The sequence below is a fragment of the Hippopotamus amphibius genome, chromosome 7 (assembly GCF_030028045.1).
Source record: "Hippopotamus amphibius kiboko isolate mHipAmp2 chromosome 7, mHipAmp2.hap2, whole genome shotgun sequence".
In the NCBI taxonomy this organism is placed as follows: Eukaryota; Metazoa; Chordata; class Mammalia; order Artiodactyla; family Hippopotamidae; genus Hippopotamus; species Hippopotamus amphibius.
This window is the reverse complement of record NC_080192.1, coordinates 46,158,182-46,180,086: the sequence shown is the minus strand read 5'-3', so window position 1 is coordinate 46,180,086 and position 21,905 is coordinate 46,158,182. Positions and strand designations below refer to the sequence as shown.

General features: G+C 38.3%; 1 protein-coding gene across 1 annotated transcript in view; it reads right to left on the bottom strand.

The window, feature by feature from the left end:
• Window positions 1–18,736, bottom strand: part of PTPRR (protein tyrosine phosphatase receptor type R) — a 100,501-nt gene extending 81,765 nt beyond the window's left edge. The window contains 4 exon segments of the mRNA XM_057743133.1: window positions 7,421–7,683; window positions 18,172–18,282; window positions 18,558–18,686; window positions 18,689–18,736. Coding sequence (XP_057599116.1) covers window positions 7,421–7,683; window positions 18,172–18,282; window positions 18,558–18,686; window positions 18,689–18,736 — 551 coding nt within the window.
• Window positions 18,737–21,905: the final 3,169 nt, after the last annotated feature.

Genomic DNA, 21,905 nt, shown 5'->3' with positions numbered 1-21,905 from the left:
TTTATATTATGATCCCCATATTGTCAGACGGAGCAAACAAGCTGTGGGTGATAGACTGTGTCCCCTGATGCAGGTCATAGGTTGCACTAGAAGGAATGGTGTTTAACTATGTGGTATGTGCGTAATAGCCTGGAAAGAACAAGGAAACCTGGACTATAAACGTCGCTCTGTTGTAACTGGTGTCGTAGCCTCTGGCAAGTGTAGTGACACTGTTGGTGCCCCACTGAGATTGCCGTTACCAGGCTGGTGCCCCCCCCCCGCCTTCCCCTCCCGTGCTGCTGGGCACATTGGCCGGGGATGGCACACAGCTGCCACATCTCTGCAGAATCCCCCTCCGCTGACGGGGGTGGCCTGGTCCAGAGGTACCTGGGAAGACATGCCCCCAGCGCTCCCAGGTGGCCTGATGTCCACGGTCGACAAACACAGGAAAGAGAGGCCCAGCCCACCGGCCTCAAGGTGGAACAGCTCACCCTCCGGTCCTCCCTGTGTGCTCAGCCTGAGGCCAGACCTCAGCAGGAAATCGCCTCTTTGCTTAGCTTTGTCTCCTCTGTTCTGCTTCCCCGACTTTCCTTTAGGCTTCTCCTGGAAGCTTCCTCTCAAATCACCTGGACAAGAATCCTTATCTCAGGCTGCTTTTAGGGAACCTCTCCTAACACCTAAAAAAGGAGATTCTGGGTCTCAGTTTCACCTGACAGAAAAGGAAGGCACTGAACCCATTTTTCACCAGTGGGTCCATTTCATAAATACAGATTTTAATTTCCAGAGTATTTTGTATGCTTTGTGTCCTCATGCTCAGTGGCACACATTCTAAACTCTTTATTTATATCTCCAAAGGGAGATCAGCAGAGGAACAGTTAAGTATGTATCTTCCAAGTTAAAATTTTTGAGCACTGAAAGGCTTCTCTGCTGGGGAGAGCAGGGGACAGGAGTCAGGACATTGCCCTTGCCCGGAGGAAATTATAGTAAACAGAGGCTTGAGGTGAGGTGTTGAATACTCAGCATTCTCTTGGTGAAGCCTGTGTTTTCATTGCCTTCGCCACCGCAGACATCTTTCTAGCTCCGACAGAAATCCCCCCGGGCTCAGCCAGGCTGCAACCCCTAAGAAAACCTTTAAACGCACATACCTGGGCGCCACATCATCACTCACACAGTATTTATGCACACCAAAACAAACCATGTTATGATACAGTGTAAGAAAAGTTAGAGAATGATTGCTTATTGGTATCAGCAAACCTTGGGGGGCCTGGGGAGGCCACAGTTATGACAGGAAGAAAACCTTCATTAATGCCACATTCCTACTGGCATACTCACTGATTTCTGCGGCAAATTTAAGTCAAGAGTGAGAGTGCCGTGTTATAGTGAGTCCATCCTTCCTTTCTGGACAGTTCTCTGTCTTTGCTCGCTTTTTACTCCCAATAGAAACTCAGATTAAAAAAAAAAACAAATGAGGAAATAATGTGACTCTACAGTTGATATCCTTTCCATAAAATTGACTTTTAGTCATAGAGTAGCCTAAAGGCAAAATCTGCAGAAATTCATATTTACAAGTTCTCTGTCTCCCTGCAGAAGTATATCGTTCTAGGGTCTGAATGTGATCTCTTGCTTACTGGGCATTTGGAAGCTAGAAAAGCCAGCTATAAAAATACAGTTCCCTTGAGAGTGACAAGTGAGGAATTTAAGGAGGACAGGGATGGGACAAAAGAAGAAGGAATAGGAGCTAACTGTGGCCTCTTGCTGTGCCAGCCATGTGCATTCGTTGTCTGGCTCAACTGTCACAAGACCTGTGTAGGGCATGTGCTATTCTCCTCATCACAGATATACAAACACGTTCCAAGTTACACACGTAGTAGGTGTGGAGCAGGCATCTGAACATGTCGCCCAAATTCAGGGACTCGCCGTGGGAAATGAATTCATTTGTTAGATGAGAACAGATTTACTTTGGTATTAATAGTTATTAAATAACATTAAATGGCCCAATTTATAAACAGGATGAGAAAACCTGTAAGTCAATTGACAGTTAAAAAATATTTATTATGTCAAATGACAGGTTCAACTGTATCAATTCAGTTTAAAAATGTTCCTGAGTTCAAAAATGTAACTGACTTGAGTACAGGCTCCTGGAATGGGATCAGAGAATTGAAAAAAGAAAAGAGTACTAGATTTACTTTTCCTTCTCAAAGGCACAATACCATTTTATATTGATTGTTAATTTTATGGTATCCTTTGAAAAAAGGTGGAACAGATATTAATCATACCTATTTCATAGATTGGGAAAACTCTACCAAAAGGACTTAATTAACCTGTTGAGTTGCTTATTTAGTAAATGTCAAGCAATATTAGCACAGAGACTCAGCTCTGTAGTTTATCATTAGGCTATCTGTTTTTATGGAATTTTAAAAATAAATATATGAGATCTTCAGATGTAAAGGAGCATTAATTAATTAACTAACTTGGTAATATTTTTTAAGTGTTTACAATGTATCAGGCTTACAGGAACCGTGGAACACACAGGAATATCTTGACCCTGTATCTGCCCTTCTCACAAGCTGGTGAAGGGACAGGATAAGCCTTCAAAAACCAGTTCCAGCCCCTTTCTAAATTATTCTTTGGTTAAAATCACTGCTAGAGGAGTGGTACACGTGAGAATTCAGAGGTGTTAAAAATCACCATAGGGGGACTTCCTTGGTGGCACAGCACTTAAGAATCCGCCTGCCAATGCCGGGGACACAGGTTCGATCCCTGGTCCAGGAAGATCCCACATGCCGCAGAGCAACCAAACCCGTGAGCCAAACTACTGGGCCTGTGCTCTAGAGCCTGCAAGTCACAACTACTGAGGCTGTGTGCCATAACTATGGAAGCTTGCGTGCCTAGAGCCCGTGCTCCACAACAAGAGAAGTCACTGCAATGAGAAGCCTGCGCACTGTGCCGAAGAGCAGCCCCTGCTCTCTGCAACTAGAGGAAGCCTGTGCGCAGCAATGAAGGCCCAACACAGCCAATAAATAAACAAATTGAAAAAAAATCATCATGGGCTTCCGTAGGTGTCACGGCCAAAGGTAGAAGGTAAGTTTCGTGTTGGAATTTGGAGACTAGAGATAGATATAAGGAGGATTAAGAGGAACCAGGTGAACAAAGGTGCATATGTGGACAGGGACGTGGCACACTGAGAACAGACGGGAGGGTTTCCTTGGGGGCAAACAGATTTGGAGAGAATGGCCAGAGCCAGATAGTACAGGACCTCTAAGGCTCAGCAAGGCGGTCTGTGCCTTATCCTGTAGGCAAAGGGGGTTATTAAGGACTTTTACACAGCAACGTAACATAATAGAAGTATTGTTATAGCACATAAATCTGACGAGTGTATAGTACGAATTGAAGGAGAGAAGGGTATTAGATCAGACAGAAAAGATGAAACAAAATAATATATGTAAAATACATAACACCATTAGTCCTGATATTTTTATAATCATAAAACATAATAATTCAAATATAAAATAATGAGAGCTGGGTCCAGGGTGATGGTTACAAAGAGAAGGAATTGATAATGAGAAAATCCAAGTAGCAAGAATCAATATGACCTGGTGACTAGCTAGAAATAGGGAGAAATGAGGGGACTGCTCTGTCCCTCACCTTATAATTCTTTAATCTTTATAACTTTCAGGGTAGTACTTAGTTAAGCATATTCAATTAATCTCTATATGTTCTTTATTTTTAATTTAAAATTATATTTTATTATCAACTATGTCAGAGTCATAGATACTACCTCAGGGATGAGAGATTTATATGGCATGACCCAAAAGATTTTTTGAGACAAATGACTCATAATGCAGCCTTTATGGTCTCATGGTGATTTTAATGAAGTCAGACTTTCATGCAATAAACAGAGGATTATTATTTCACTCTGAGATCAGAAGATGGAAGGCTGTAAAACACAAGGCTATTTCAAAGGCGCCATTGGAACGTATAAACATAAATTAAGTTTTAAGGCTTAAAATTCTCAGGAAAGTTTTCTTACTATATGGAATACCATATATCTCTCATCTTTTATCACTCTTAAAACTCATCACTATGCCATCTTGGCAAGGGAATTATGGTAGAAAAATAGGGTGAGGATAGGGATGGTGGAATAGGCAAAGTGTTTCCCTACAACTACTGGCCGTTAACCTAAGAATTATTCAATATAACATTCATTCATTCATTCATTTAAGCATTTATTTCCAGGAGCTCTTGCTTTCTAGGAATTATGCTCTATATGAAAGAGACAAAGAGACATTTAAATCCTATATATGCCGTAAATAAGCTCAGAGTTTACAAGGTAAGACAGATTAGTAAATGACAATTTTACCTATACCTAAGAAGTCTGTAAACACGGCATGCACGCAAGGCTATGGGACTAGAGTAGAGGGGAGTGGAGGAGACAGAGGCAAATCTGTGTTGGTAGATGGGCAAGAGGAAGAAGGGGAAGGAGGTAACGGTTTCCAAGAGAAACTGGTGCTTGAATTGCCCTCTTCGTATTCCTTGCCCATTCCTCACTTCTACTCCTCACCCCAGGACTGCTACTCTCCTTTCTGGGTAATCCAACCAGAGCCTCTTCTTCTCTTACTACCTTTTACATGGCTGATTGCTAAAGAAGTACCTCCAGCTCAAGCTCCCTCTCTGATGAAACTCTGAAGTTAAGGGGAGAAAGGAGTGTGTATGGGTGCCTAAAGGTAACCACCCAAAAACTGGAAAAATAATGTCCTGGAGGCCAAAGGAAGAGAGAGTTTCATACAGGAAGTAGGCATTAGTGCTGGACGTGAAAAGAATTGAAACGTGCTTTGACTTTGGTGGTTAGACAATTGATACACTTGGCAAGCATATGTGAGAGAAATAGCAGATGGGGGCTTGAAGAAGACCAATGAGGCATCAAATATACTCTGCTCATTTAAGACACATCTGAACAAGGAAGAAAAGATAAGAACCAGAGGAGGAATTGGGTGAAGGGAGTTTCTTTGATACAAGAGAGAACCATTTCCATGTTGAGGTTATAGCATTAGCAAAAAGGTTGCAGTTGAACACAGGGGAAGAAATTTGATGGAGTAAATTATCAGGGTTGGGAGGGAAGGACCTGGAGCCCTTGCGGAGAGAAGAGCTTTTTCCTGCTCTGAGGCGGGAAGGGAGTAGGAGGCAATGGGTGGGGATACAGGGAAATTTGTAGACCAGGGGGCAGGGAATCCGCTTAACAATGATTACACACTTACTCTCTGGAGTTCCCCATGTGGACCACAAAATGAGCAAGACACTGTCCTACATACTTTCCTTTCTCAAACATTCATTGCATTTAAATGAATTAATGGGTACTTAATCTTATGCTCCTTGACATTCAACATGCCCATGGGTAGCCTACAAAGGGCAGGATGCTGGGAATAGGTACTCTCCAGAGGACTGAACCACTGACCTTGCTCAGAATTGGTGGTGCATGATGATAACAAAAATTAGCCTGACTTTCAGTCAGTTTTATTATCACCTTTAAATCATCTATAGAAAGTGATCCCTTTGTCACTTTCATCTGAGCAGATTTTTTCTGCCAATCTTGCTACACCACTGGTGCTCAGATGCCTGCTTCAAGGTTTCCCTTTGAAGCAAACATAAAGGCATGAAACTAATTTAGGTAACAAGAGTAAAAGAGCCTGAAGGAAGTGAAGAAGTCAAGTTTAACTCCTTTATATTACAGAGGAGGAAAGTGAGGCCCAGATAAGTGAATGATTCATCTGAAGCCACTCAATCCAGAAATGGCAGAGCTGGGTCTGGAGTCCAGTTCTCCTGACTCCTGGTTGGTTTTAAGGAGAAAGTCCATCTTGTCTACCCTTCCAGACTGCAGCCCAGACAGCAACTGGGTGGCATTCAAATAAGAGAATGGTCCATGTAGACCCACGTGGATTCATAAGAAAACCAACAAGTCTTCCGGGGGAGGAGCTATGAAGAATGACTTGAATGTTCTCCATTTCCTTCCATTATGAAGTCAAAGTGTTCTCCTTTTATAGAACTTTGGAGATCACTAAAACAAATCCCTCTCTTTTCACTTCATTCATTGTTCCTTGACAGTACTTTCAAAGAAATCTGAATTACCAACTTGATCTTTTGCAGTTCTTAAAGCCCCACACTATACTTTCTGAAGTGATATATGGTGTGTGTCTGTGTGTGTGTGCGCGCACATGTGTGATGGAAAATATAATCAAAGTTTATATACATGATCTAAAAACCTAAGGCAAACACAATGACAATGATAGAAAATGAAGATATAGGAAAAGAAGTGGAGGATGAACCTAGGAATGTACCTTGAGAAGCTCTCTGTTCCCCGCTACCCTGATGTGCAATGTTGGATATAATATCCATCATATTTAAAATATAAACACTAAGCTTCTTGTTTTTTTTTTAATAAATTTATTTATTTATTGGCTGTGTTGGGTCTTCGTTGCTGCACACAGGCTTTCTCTAGTTGTGGAAAGCGGGGGCTACTCTTCATTGTGGTATGCAAGCTCCTCATTGTGATGCCTTCTCTTGTTGCAGAGCAGAGGCTCTAGGCATGTGAGCTTCAGTAGTTGCGGCAAATGGGCTCAATAGTTGTGGCTCATGGGCTCTAGAGCGCAAGCTCAATAGTTTTGGTGCATGGGCTTAGTTGCTCTGTGGCATGTGGGATCTTCCTGGGGCAGGGATTGAACCTATGTCCTCTGCATTGGCAGGAAGATCCTTAACCACTGCGCCACCTAGGAAGTCCATAAGCTCCTTATTTTAAGACATACCATGGGAAAGCTTTAGTTAATATTTTGGGGAAGCAAAAAATTAGCCCCTCAATTAAATATTTTGCATATTCTAGTTTTCCTATTTAAATCTGCTTTAAGTGGGAACGTATCGGTGTAAGTACATCACAAAGGCAGGTAAGGCAACAAAAGTAATGTCATGAAGTTTGAGATGTTTACCGTTTGTTTTGCTCAAAGGAAGCAGAGGGAAAACTTTACAAAAATTAATTTGTGGTATAGGCTTTTTTTACCTTCCTACAAAGAATGTGGTCTTTGGTGGGAGATACCCTTAGTTTATTCCCAGTACTTCTATCTACCAGAATCTTGATGACAGTTAAACAAGATAGTGTTCTGTGAGGCCAGTGGCCTTCAAAAAGCACTCAATAAATGATTATAGAAGTTGTCCTATAGCTGAAGAAGACTTGGGTCTACACCAGCTTATGAAAATCAGATGTGACAAAAGATTATTGATAACACAGTTAGACTCTTAAGGGGCAAGAAAGACCACTTCCTCCTGGTGTTCATATGGTTAGGGTTAGGGTTCTACCCAATATGCCAATCATCTCTAATTCTATCCTTTTCAGTTGGTGAATACTCTTTAAAAAAAATAAAAGTGACATGTAGGGGGATCCAGAAAAAGCTCTTACCTCTCCTGAAGTCCTATGGGCTTCATTTTGAAAGGAGAAGGGCAGACAGAGGTGGTGGCTTTGATCTCAGGAGCGTATTGGCCTTGAGGGTCCACGACCACATTCAGTACCTTTGGAGCCTGCTCAGGCTGGACCATGCTGTTGGCTGTCTTGGCCTCAGACTGTGCTGGCTGTAATGCAATGGGTGATAGGTGGATCTCCTGATTTTTCTCTTTATCTTGTCTCAGAGAAAGCTGAAATTTTTCTTTTAATCTGTAGAGAATCTATAGAAGGAGATATAAAAGGCTGTTGAACATGTTGAACAACAAAGTATGATCTCCTCCACCCCAACCTAGAAGACAAACCAAAATATGGTTTAATGATAATACAAGTAAGCAAAGCTTTCTGGGATGATCTTTCAGTTTTATAGTATTGAAAATTTTTCCCCAAAAGATATACTATTTGTTTCTAGTTATGGAGCACAAGCATATTAAATATACATGTACATGAATCTACTCCTCAAACAAAATTCAAAAGCAAATCTGGATAATTTTATAAAAGTATCAGATGTCAGTTTGATCACATGTAAGTGCTTACTTAAAAGCACTGAAATGGCAAACTTATAGAAGGAATAGCTGTGAAATAGGGGCTTATGACATTCATAGAAACATGTTGCATCCAATACAACATGTAAGAAGAAAGCCTTGCAAAGTATTAATTAAAGAATAGTAATGCTATAAGCCACAATTTCTTAATGTTGGTAAATATCTGCATTAGTCATATGTTAACTTCAGTATCTGGTAAATACTTGAAAATACTTAAATTTAGGGCATGTGTCAAAGAATAATTTGGACAACCAGAATTTTCTTTCTTACCCATTGCTCCTTTAAATTTTTAATGCATGTAGAAGAAAAACAAAAGTATCATGTTCCTTCATTGTCAGAGCTCTTTCTGGAATGGCTAACTCAATTCAGAAATCTTTTAAACTTTTAAAAGAATCGGACTGACTTTGCTGGGACATTCCAGTGGACCAAATTGTGAGGTGAGCAAAGTTTGTCCTTCCTGTCCTCAGGTTCCCCTTTTCATAAGCCCTTTTCCCCCCTTCCTATCTTTTCTTCTAAAAATATTTATTATTTTTATATCCTTTTAATTTATTTTATTTTTTCAGTTTTATTGAGATGTAATTGACATATAACATTGTGTACATTTAAGACATACTGTGTAATGATTTCATATTTTTTTCTTTCTTGATGATAACTCCTCTACTCCAATTCCTGCAGATGTCTTTTTGTTTCTTCAAGTCTATTCTCAGAAAGTGACTTGATAAGTCATTCACACGAAGTGGTAACTTAACCTATTATCTGCCATTATAGCACTGATGACAGCTGCATCTTAAAAAGGCCAAGCGAACTCCCCTGTTTAATTTCTGGAATCCATTAGATGTATGACTTTTATTTTAGGGGAGAGGGCTGTCCTGGCACTTTTCAACCACATTTACTCTAACTAGTCTTTAAGCTAATTTTTTTCTCCTTTTCTTTCCAATTTCTTTAAATTCTAGTCATCTCTATATTTGAAATCTACTAAAAATAAAGTCTAAATATATATATTTTCTTGTTAAAGGATGACACTGATGAGAATTTATTTCAGGAAAATTTTAGAAAATATTTTTCCAGTGTTCTCAAAATATATTGGTAGAAAACAGTCTGTTTGACAAACTATGATTATAAAAAAAAAAAAGAATCAGGATGAAATAAAAATACAACAATCTAAGATGAGAAGGTATCAGACTGAGATTAGGAAGAAAAGAATTCAAAGAACTGAAAACTCAGCAGCAGGGTGTAAATCTTCTTTTAAGCAATAAAGAACAGAACTTACAATGCAGAAAATACAATCAGTGGTGGGTTGGTAAAGCTGAGAGACTGCCTGGAATTTATAGCAAAGGATAAACAAATGAAGATGAAAACAAGAGAAAAGATGGAATGTGGATGTCAGAGAAGCATCATGGTAAATGATAAGCCAGAATAAATGAGAGAGAAGCAAGTCATTCAAAACTATTCTTCAGTGCCCACTTAACGTTATGCCTCGTGAGAGGTACAGGCTACTCTTTGAACAAAATAGACTGTACCCTGTTCTTATGGAATTTAGAGATGTGGAATGAAAAAAGTTCTTAGTTTTTTTTTTTTTTAAAGTATGTCAATTGAAAGAAGAGTAAATGTGAAAAGAAAATGGAGCAATTTTTGTGACTTTGAGCAAAAACAGAGGACGCATGGACTCTACACCTAGATAAATTGGTGTTCATGTGAATAAAACCAGCAGAAAGAATGTCTCAAATACACCATGTCTCAGAAAAGATGTTACCCGTCTACCTTCTTGAAAAATGTTATTCAAAGTCATGAGGAAGATGACTCAAAATGAAGAACTCAAGAACTAGAAATTATAATCTGAAAGGGAGCTCTGGAATTAGTTAAACATGGAGTGAAAATTAAATTTAATTATGTCTCGATTCTCAGATTGTAATAATAAAGAAGTTTGAGGAAGGCAGAGAAATAAAAAATAGGGGTGAATATATGTTAAGTGACTTTTTAGTTAGGGATACAGAGGGAATAGGAGTTAGAACGGTCACTAGAGGTCCTTCTGACCTAATTATACAGTAAAGAAATTGCAATCTAGCTAAATAACATGGCTGGTCCAAAGTCAGCAATTAGCTGTGGCAGAGCCAAACTCAAAGGCAGCTCCGCCTCGCAGGCCTGATCACTTCCCACCCCTTACATGCTCTTCGTCACACCATCATTCTTAAAGATTGACTCAAACCACGTCGGCCGCCGATGTGACTCTCACCACTGGGTTCCAACACCACCAAATCTGAGTGTATCTTTTGTACATTGAAAGCTCTCTTTAAGGAAAAGGACTATGCACATATAAGGTATAATTAGAAATGCATATTATAAATTGAACTGCCAGGAAATTAAAAAGAATCTTTTTGTCTTTTATGTCAGTTCACTTTCCTACAACCTGGAAATTTTTATACTGGTGATATAAAAGTTGACTATGGAGGGGTAAAGCTAAATCTTAGATTTTGGAAACAATGGGTTCTAAATATTCCTGTGACAAATACTACTGCATGAGGAAAAAAGATGTCTAATACTAAGCAACAAGTCTTCCTACTCTTATTATAATTACTTTGTATAGGGTAGAAAATACTGAAGATGAATACCCTTCCCCTGTGCAGAACGCCTAAGGATGGGGAGATTTTCTTCCAACGTATGCTTCTTTTCAGTTTCTATAACCCCGAAAAGGCACTTTGCCACCATTCTGCACAAACAAAACCCACACTAGAACAATATCCATCAGATGACACATATGTGTTAAGCTAAATACATCACTACTAAAAGATGAAGCAATAGAATTTAAGGTGGGACAGCTTTTTATTTTTTTAATTGTAAGCAAGATATTTTCCTGAATCAGAAAGGAAATAGACATTTCTGTAACCTGACAAAAATATATTTAATAGAAGATAACGCATACGTCATATATTCTAAGTTTTTCACAGCTAACTATAACATGAAAATCAAAACATTCACTTGCCTTTTTTACATCTGGTTTTTGGGGAAGCATATTTCAAAGACGGAAATGAGAACGACAAGGAAATGTTGGCCTTCTCCATAATTCCTGACAGGTGACTTTTATGATGATGTTAGTGTAAAATTAGCTCAAGTCCAAAGTCCTTCACCATTCATGAGTTCATGTTCTTGATGAAGAACCTTTGCCACACATCTTACAGTCATCTGTGTACTTCATCTCTGGTTAGAGGTCAACTTTTTAATCTATATCTATGGAGTACGTGTACAAACTGATTTCTAAGAAAGAGAAAAACAAATACCGTATGCTAATGCATATATATGGAATCTAGAGAAATGGTACTGATGAACCTAGTGGGAGGGCAGGAATAGAGATGCAGATCTAGAGAACAGCCTTGAGGACACCGGGAGGAGGGGAAGTTGGGACGTAGTGAGAGAACAGCATTGACATATACGCACTACCAAATGTAAAATAGATGGCTAGTGGAAAGCTACTACAGAGCACAAGGAGATCAGCTTGATGCTTTGTGAAGACCTAAAGGGGTGGGATAGGGAGGGTGGGAGGGAGTCTCAAGAGGGAGGGGATATGCGGATATAGTATACATATAGCTGATTCACTGTTGTACAGCAGAAACTAACACAATTTTACTCCAATTATACTCCCATAAAGATGAAAAAATAAAATAGATTTCCACATCTTTAATTAGGGAAAAGCAGAGCTTGGAGAATATACAAGTCTTCTAAGACATCATTTAAATACTCAACAGAGAGGGTTGGGCTGTCTGACAAAATGTGGAAGGAACTGGAGACGTTGCTGCTTGGCAATGGAGCAGTTGTCGTGGAATTAAGCTCTAAGGGAGTATTTTTCAACGGGCAGGGATTTTGCCCTTCAGGGGACATTTGGCAACGTCTGGAGACCTATTTTGGTTGTGGTGCTGGGGTGTGTGCAGGGGTGCTACTGGCATCTAGCGGGCAGAGGCTGGAGGTGATGCTAAGTACCACACAATGCACAGCACAGCCCGTTTCCCCCGGCAGAATTATCCAGTCCAAAATGTCAGCAGTGCTGCTGTCAAGAAACTAGTATAAGGGACCTTAAAAATCATCTGGTATAATCTCTTCACTTCACGTTTAAACCCAGAGAGGTTGAAGGATTTACGGAAGGTTAGAAATAAAGTCTAGGATCCAGGCTTCCTGACTTATGCCTGTAACTGTTCTACGCTACTGTGTCTTCTAAATCCCCACAGCCTTCTTCCCAACCTCTTTCTCAAAGCCTCTGGAAAAGTGTTGTCAGAAATTTTTCTCTGCACAGATCGAGATCTGGAATATACCATATGCATGTTTCTCTATATGAATGCATTTTGTTTCCAAACTCAACCTAAAAGCTTGCTGTAGCCATGGCAAGTCAATATTTTTGACTTTCCCTTTAAGAGCTTGTTTAAATCTTCACATGCAATAGAGTCATTTGACCATTTGGAAAAGGAAATAGGATGGAATATTGGATGAGAGGATGTGTAAAAGTCAAATCTACAGCAGGAGAAAAAATAATAACAGGAAGATGAGAACCAGAGAAACACAGAAATGAGAGGAAGCTAAAAAAATTCTATAAAGTTATTTTTGCGGCTTATAATTTTCATTAAAAAAATCTCATAAGTGGTATCCCTTAAACTTATGCAATGTTACATGCCAAATATATTTCAATAAAAAAACACATAGGTGGGTAACACACAGAATATGTTCACATCTCAAAATGATGCCACCACCCAACAGTCCATAGCATTTGTCCTTCACAGGAGTTTATAATTAACTCTGAAATAGTTCATTCGTTCATTTCTTTCAGTTGAATAAACGTGAATCAATTGCTACCACATTCCAGAAACAACACTGTGGATGTAAAGATAGCACACAACCTTCGCTTCTGGGAATTCACAGGCCTCCAGAAGAGACAGATGTGTAAAAATGATGTCCAGTACCAGACGTTGGGTGCGAAATAGAGATGTGTCAACAGCAGGTAATGGTGTGGTACACATTTCACCTCTGCCTGGGTTGAATGTCTCTGATTAACACAGGCATTCTCATTGATTACTGGACCCCTTTGTGGCCAGAAATAGATGTTCATAAGATAGAGTGACAGGGCTGGAAGAAACTACAGTGTGACTCCTTTATACATGAAAACACAGTAAAGAGCCCAGACTTTTAATCCAGATAGACTTGGGGTTTGAATTCCAACCCCTCCCCTCAGACACCCACACACATATACCCACCCGCTGCTTGTCCTTAGTCAAATCACTTATCTTCTCTGAATCTTGGTTTCCTCATCAGTAAAATTAGGAAACTAAAATATGTTGTGTTTATATACAGAGCCTATAATTAATAATACTGTATTGTACACTTAAAATTTCGCTGAGGATAGATCTTATGTTAAGTGTTCTTATCACAACACAAAATAATAATAAATAAAGAGGGCAGGAGGAAACTTTTGGAGGAGATAGATATGTTTATGACATAGATTATGGTGATGGTTTTATGGGTGTATGCTTATCTACAAACTCAAGTTCTTTACACTAAACACATATATCTGTACTAAACACATATATCTGTTGTATGTCAATCAAGTGGTTTTAAAAATACATTGTATAGTACCAGGTAGTAAATTTAGTACCACTAAATGATAGTAAATGGAAGAAACTAATTATTATTATTGTTATTATTTTTTTTCTTATTATTGATAGGGTTGTATTTTGAGCTAAATGGTTTGTATTAATACAGAAAAAAAAATGAAAATTGCGAGACACATGCCTACTTTGGAAAATGGTAACCAAAGCATTCCAGCTAGGAATCTAGTCCCATTTTCCTCCATCCTTAGGAATTATATATAACATATAAGAAAAGCATGGCTATTTACATCCACCTTTGACATGCATTTTCTTTGTGTTGCTTAGGCTGTAGTAGGTAGTCTGATAGAGAACTTCCTGCCTCAGCTACCAAGACCATGACTAGAGAAACTCTTTGGATGACACATGGATGGCTCTTCTGTGGGTCTAACAAGCCAGAGCTTTTATTGACCCAAACAGCTGTTTTTTATGTTTTCTAAAATTGCTTTTCAGTGGCAATCTGGTTTGTAGACAGCTCTCCCTACATTCCATAAATATCTTTGCACTTGTTAATAAACCTCTAAGTGCACTGAAGATCTAATGTAGATGATAAATGGTGTTCTTTCTATTATTTGTTCCAGCTTAAGAATTAATTCTTCTTAGTAATATATTCCTTCACCTAAAACAGGCTGAATGGATTGGAAGTTGCCCACACATTTTTTCTTGGAAAATTGTATTTGTCTATTTGTTGCACCACCCACTCTACATTCACATTTGAGAGGTGCTAAATAAGTCACACATTTGAAAATGTCACGTATGTCTAATTTTATGCCTGGCAACATACTTTTTTTCTTAAATTTTAAGGAAAGTAAACAATATGCCACATTTCAAAAATTTTGCCAAGCCTTATGTTATTGTTACAGAGCACATAATCCTCCACGACAGCAATTTACCTGTATAATTTCATAATAAAACCACACGCTTTTCATCTCTGTGATATGAGGAAGGCTTGGACACAAATAATGGCATGCGATCTTTCATAAATGTAATTAATGCCAGATGGAAATTTCGGAGTTATATCTTTTCCTTTGCCATGAAATCAACAAAATTATGGGAAACAGAAACCAGAATATATTTGTTTGAAAATAACAAAAGTGATAGTATATCACTGAGAGATCCAAGGAAAAAACTTACTTTAAATCAAGATCATTATCAAAAACACTTGAACATGTACAAAGATAAGCTTATTTTAGAGGATCACATTTTAGTCCCTAAATGTGAACTGTTGACTTGTCAGTGGTTAAATTGTATCAGATGAACTTAACTTCTTCTTAATCCTGCCTATTAGGTAATATTTATTTTTCTATCAATATGAATTCCTTTCTGTGCTGCTGGTTCCCCTGTGTTTTTAAGGTGACCCTTTCACATTAAAATATAAGATCGTGTTTGAAATATATCATTCTACTACCTTCATTTATTCAAGAACTATTGGAATACAAATCAAAATGTGTTTCTTCTCTCTCACTACTCCCCATCTCCAACGCATTCCTCTGCCAGGAAATGAAAGCACCACCATCCAGGTAGTCAGTCAAATAACCCAGGAGTCATCCTTCATTTTTCTCTTTCTTCCTCCCAGAGAATCAATACACAGCAAGTCTTGTCAGTTCCATCTACAAATAAATCCCAATCCTTCACTTCTCTCCATCTGCACCACCACTCCCTGCTCTGGGCCGCCATCATATTCCTCATCAGGCTAACACAATAGCTGCCAGAAGGGTCCTCCTGCTCCCACACTTCACCCCAAGCTCTGTCCCCAACCACCCGCCACCAGCAGAGACCACGATCTTTTAAATACACAAATCAGATCACGTCAAAGCTGTGCCTAAAACACTCACCTCTTGCCCTTCTCCTGGAAGCCAGAGAGGCCACGCTTATTCCTGACTCAGCTGTTCCACCTGCCTTATCCTCTTTACATTTTCAGATGTCTCAGATGTCTCCCATTGCTCTGTTCCATCCACTCACTATTGCCTTACTCTTATCTCTTCATGGCACTGAATGCTTTTAATTTTTTACAAAATTAATAAACTTTATTTTTTAAGAGCAGTTTTAGGTTTACAGAAAAACTGAGCAGAGAGCACAGAGTTCTCATATACCCCTTCTCCCCTACCGCCCTCAACCACTTCCCCTGTTATTAACATCTTGCATTTCTGTGGTATACTTGCTACTATTGAGCCAACATTGATATGTTATCATTAACTGAAGTCTAGAATGTAGATGAGGGCTCACTCTTAGTGTTGTACCTTCTATGGGTTTTGACAAGTCCATAATGCCATGCACGCACCATGATGGTATCATACAGAATAGTTCCACTGCTCTAGAAGTCCAACTATTTATCCCACAGCTCCTGGCAACCACTGACCTTTTCACTGTCTCTATAGTTTTGCCTCTGCCAGAATATCATATACTTGGAATCACAGAACATGGTCATTATTTGATTTTTTAAAATATTAACTTAATTATTGTCTGTGTCCCCCTCTGGGGTATAGGTCTCGTGAGCACAGAGACCTTACCTGTCTTGTTCCTTCCTTTGCCCACAGGGCCAACGACAGGCTCACAGTGAACCCTCTGTAGGAATTCCTGGAGGGAATGAATGCATGAATCCTTACCAGCCCAGCAGGGAGCAATCACACATTTTTGAAACATTCCTTTCTCAGTTTGTTCTAGGAACTCTGGAGCAGACTTACTTGGATTTTTGAATTTTACAGGGATGTTTTGCAGATGTTGGGAAAGGAAGAGTTAGTTGTTCCCTGGCCCCTGGTAGTTGAGGGTGTGGCTACTACAGGTGTTGTTGTCACTGGAGATCAATGGGTCAGGTGGGAATTTTTCCAGTCGTGGTAGACACATGGGCACTCCCCGAGTTAGAGATGCAGAATCTGGAGCATTTCTAACAAGTCAATAGCAGCCCCTGCTCTGCCCCGCACAGCCCTCTAGTGCTCACAGGCTGCTCATGAATTGGCTTTCCCACTTCCCTCCTTTCATCCTTGCCTTTGCTCTTCTGAATTTTAAGTATTTACTCCCTGAACAATCTCCATTTTTATCATTCGGTATCCCTTTCTATTTTCCCCTTCCTTCCAACATTGCAAGCAGAAAAATACCCTAAATGTGACTTAGGAGAGAGAGGACAACCCTTGAGATTTCCTCTTTTAAAAAAAAGAAGAACCACATATCTTCAAACACATGAACCACACTCTCTAATACCTAAAAAATGCCCCGAGGTCTCTGCCAAAGTTTCCATAAAACCTCCAACTCTCATTAAAATTCTTTAACCTTAATCTCCACTATTTAAGATATAAAAATCTGTTTTCTTACTCAATTCTTAAATTATTCTTTTGTTGATCTTGTCACAATTTTTAGAAATCTTCTTTCTTAATGCCTGGCCCACAGGAGATGCCTCTGAATTCATGATGATGGGAACTTTAGGGTGAATGGGAGCTTGAGACTTTCTATATTTTAGATTCTAGGAAATACGCCCATCTTCTCCCTATTCAAGGCCTTCCTCGTTTTATATCCTTCAAGTTTATTCCCACTCAGCCTCTGTCTTTCCAAACTGAGCCCTTACCTTTCTAACATAAACCTCCTCCCAGGATGAGAAGCACAAATAAACAAAATCTGTTAAGACACTTGGCAACACTGCTGGTTGCTGGAAGAATGGTTAGCGTGATGTCTTTTGGAGGGGCACTTAAAAACTAAGGGAGGAATGTTTTTAAAAATGTGCAAAATTAAAAAGAACATAGCACACAGGAAGAAAAGATATTAAAACTCATTTGTAAACTTCAAATATTTTGTTATATCACAGAATTTTCAAAAGAATAGGAAAATCTTATCATTTTACTGGAAAGGTAACTGTTAACTCATTCAGTACCAAAGAGCACTGCCTAGTTTAGTGTGTTTAGGTTTATTTGGGGTTCTATTCTTTTTAAATTTGAAATATACTTTTAAAGGCTTCATATTTATAATTCATAATTTACAGTGCTATTTGCAGTGTATTCTCTTATACTTTTATGTCATTCATTCACCTAAAAAATTAGTAGATTATGGATTGTTTAGCCTCTTAGCCTATAGTCATCTCCTTTTCATGCCTGGAATTTCATAGAATGCTTTCAGGGCCCTTTAAAAATAAGGAAAGCTTATTTTTACTCATTAAGAAGTAAGCCTGCCCCTAAGACATGCTTCTTTTCAAAATTTTTCCCGAGTTGCAAAAAGATGATATAAAAGAAGAAATAAAGTAAGCCCAGAGTGTACCCATGAGACTTTAATGACTTTGAGGGTTTCAGTGACCTCAGTAAATCACTTTCTAAAGCTTCACTCTCAGGGTTGATCAAGTTACTAAAAGCCTCGGTGCAATTACAGCCTTATTCTGCAGGTCAGAATCCATAATTCTATAGGTTTTCCTTTAGCTATCCTTCTGCTGTCAGATGTGAAATATCCCCAACCAAACAGGATCATTCCCAGTCTTTTCAACATTCTTTTGAATGGCAATGTATCCAATAATATTAAGCAGTGGGCTCAGTAAAGGATAAAATATATAAAGAAGCAAACTTACCATCAAACACGTTACTATAATAACAAAGATGCTGAGAAAAATGACAACAGCATAAAATCCTTCTTTGCTCCAGATTTTGTCCGCTTCATGCTGCCCTTGTAAAACATTTTTCTTTGAAAGCAAAACAGAAAGTCCGACGTTAAATGAGAGCTTGAAGAGACTGGCGTTCTTATCAGACACTAAACATATTTTTAGCTTGATTCCATTCAGTGTAGTAGAACACACCTACATTCCCTGCTGCCAGAGCTGCTTCTCAAACTGATCTAAGACACTGGATTGCCGTCCTTATACATTAAGACACTGTTTGTGAGGAGCAAGCATGCCCGACGTCGCACCTCGGGTCCTAGGCTTTGTAAATGTCCCTCAAGCTCTTTCTTGGAAACTACCTGGTTCACAGGTGAGAGAGTTCTGTTCTTTTCTGTGTTGAGGAAATTGTTTCTGAAGCTTTCCTTACACTGTTTTCAGTCTCCTCCCACGACACCAACACCCTGATTTACGGGCTGTAATACGGCTCTCAACTTTTAAACAAAAGTGAAACAGGTGCAAACAAAATCTCATGATGCATTAGTAAACAGAGCAACGTCGGGATCATTTCCTTCTTTTTCTTTTTTCTTTTTTGCTTTTATGAAATCTTTTCTTTAAAATGCAGTCTATTCTGTAAAAATCTGATTCATGTACCACCTTAACCATATAAATTGTTAGAATTTTATATTTTATTTAAAGCAACAGGGAACACCAAAATGTCTAGAGTTATTTGGTAATAAAAGGTAAAATAAACAGTTTTGTTTTTATTCATTTGTTTATTTATTTACTTAGCTTACTAATTGAGGGGTGGAAGAGTAGAGAGAAAGTGTGAATAAAATGTGAATGAGTGGTTTAGTTTTATTTTACCCATTCTTTTTTTAAAAAAAGCACATCTACTAAAATCACATCTTACAATGCAATGAAGTTTAATAATTCAGTGAAATTTATAGATTTATAGCTAAAGAAACTTTAGCTTGAAACCAAATCATCCACAATTAAGAAAAACATGTAAAGGCTAAATCAAGTCAAATGCTTCCACTCATCTAAAATTACATTTTGTTGAAGTCTGCTTTTTCTTTTCCCCCCTTTAGTTGAGATGTCTCCAATGATTAAGAAAGCCTTGAGCAACAAGGTAGTGAATGATGAGAAGCCACGTGGAGAGTGCCTCTGGAGAATGAGAGGTCATCTTGTACATGCCAACGGCAGATGAATTCCCAGCTTAATGTAACCACTGGGATGACTTCAGCCTATACTATGTGGAAAAGAAGAACCACCCAGCCTATCCTAGGCAACCTACAGAATCATGAGAAATAAATAGTAGTTGTCTCAAAAAAAAAAAAAAAAGCCTTCAGCAAAACCTGTTCTTGCAGGTATCTGAACTTGGAAATCATTGTTAATTATTTTTCAAGACTTAAAAGAAATTCCACATTTAGTAAATTAGACAAGAAGAAATAATTGCCTTGAAAAATATTTTATGAAAATTTTTATCCTGAAACTCAAGTGAGTCTTTGTGGGGAGTTGAATAAAACAGAATGGAAAGGAGCTTTGAGTTCGAATGTGGTTATAATAACTATGTGAGGAACACTTCTGTTGCTTGAAGTAGTTGAATTTCCATTTCCTTTGCTTGTAAAGTATGGATATGTCCACTGTAATATCTTGACTTCTTTAAGACACGACAAATTTATAGATGCAATACATGATTTATGCATGTTTTTAAAATACATAAATTGTAAGTTGATAGAGAATCTGAAAATACTTGCTTAATGAAATGAGTAGAAACCAATATGTCCTCCTGAAAAGGAAATCTTGGGTTCAAGTGACAACTTGTCTTTTATTCATTGACCTTAGCCAAATCACATTTTATTCCAATGTCTCTGTAAACATAGCTGGAAACTAATAGAAAAGAAAACTCTTGTAGAAATCAAGTATAAATACGGAAATGAGGTTTTTTGCAGGCAACTAAACAGCATCTATGGCTTGCTATAAAAGCAAACCACTTAAGCCTTCAAGTAGGCAGCATAAACTTGTCAAATTTAAGTGTGAGGATCTGAGCTTTAGATCATGTAAAATTTGGATTAAAAAGGAGTGGTTAGGTGGGTGGAAAGAGATTTTGTGTTCCTAACCTGATTTGGTTCATTTCTTTTTTTTTTTCCTGCTATAGTTCCACACCTCCTGGAATACCAACATGTTCTTTTCTGCTTAAGACAAACCTATTTTGTTTTCTCTTTTACCCAAAGCAGTAATGATGGAGGAATTAACCTCCCACCCCTCACCCCCCACCCCCAGTTAGAAAGACACATGTTTTGAACTCCTAGAACTTAGTCACTGCACTTTCTTGGTAAATAGATTTCCTTCTGAGTCATGCTTGTCCTGCTGAGCACTACTATATTTGTACAGAGATCTAAAAACCTTGATAAGGGCAGGGTAATAAATGGAAAAGTTTGTAGTTAAAATCCCACAAGTCATAAGATTGTAATTCATAAGACTCTCCAATCTAACCTTTGTATAAGGTTAACGTGATGCCTTTCACATTTTGACAGGGACTGAGGGTTCAATAATTCAGGGCCTCCATGGCCGGGTCAAACCAATGCACTGTATCTTCATAACGTCCTATGTCACAACCATATCCCTTTCCCTTTAATTCTGTGGCAGTGAAAGAAGTAGCTGGGTCTTATTTTGTTTGATTATTTAAAATTTGGGCAGTTTTCTGTACTGATAGCAATGGCTTCTCTATATCCTGTTTAATAATTTGATGCACTATAGTTTACTTTTCTTTGTTTTTTAAACCAATTCTGACCCCAAATGCTGGGAGATATCCCAAATACGAGAAGAGATGATGCAGAGACTTTAAGAGCTACATCTCTTTACAGAGGTGAAGCACACAGAATAAGAATCAAGTGGAAATGTTATAAACTAGCTGGTTAATTAATTGACAGGCAGATAAATGGGATGTATCCTACAACAATACGGTTTTGTGAGATAAATGCCAAACCTCTAGTGCATCGTGCACAAGGTCAACAGTTCGGTCTGAGTGATGTGACCCACGCTGACATTGATTGTACGCCTCTGTGGCCCTGTATGCTTAGGACTATTTGATTCTTTAGACTGCTGGCTAATGGTTAAAGGAATAATCACCAACCTTGTGGATTACAATTTATATTTATTTGGTATGATTTTTTTCTCTTTGTAAATGTTTCATGAAAGTATCAGTCAGGACACAGGCCTGTTATTTCCTCCTTTGAAATATAAGACCTGTGAAACTGTGGTAATTTGCAACTGAATAACAACAAAATCCTAAATTGTTTTTTTTTTCACTATCAGTGCAGAACATACTGCTTCCGTAGACATTTAATTAATTTTGTAAAAACATTTAGAAACTAAAATAATGAATTTACTTTTATTTCCCTGAGATTTAACTTCTTAGGCAAGAAGAAGTTTGGTTTTTAATCTTATAGAGCATCTTATAATAAAATAATATTTGAGGTCCTACAATGTTCTAGGTACCATATAAAAGTATATAAAACAAATAAAAGTATATAAAACAAATAATGTCTCAAGAAACTTAAATTTGAAATAAAAACAGATGAATAAACAAAAGGAACTCTCTATTTGGTATTTGTCTTCGTTTCCCAAGAGTCGTTTCTGATTTACATAAAATCAAGCAAATAAAGAAATAGCAACAACAAAAAACACAGCCTTCCCTTAAAGTA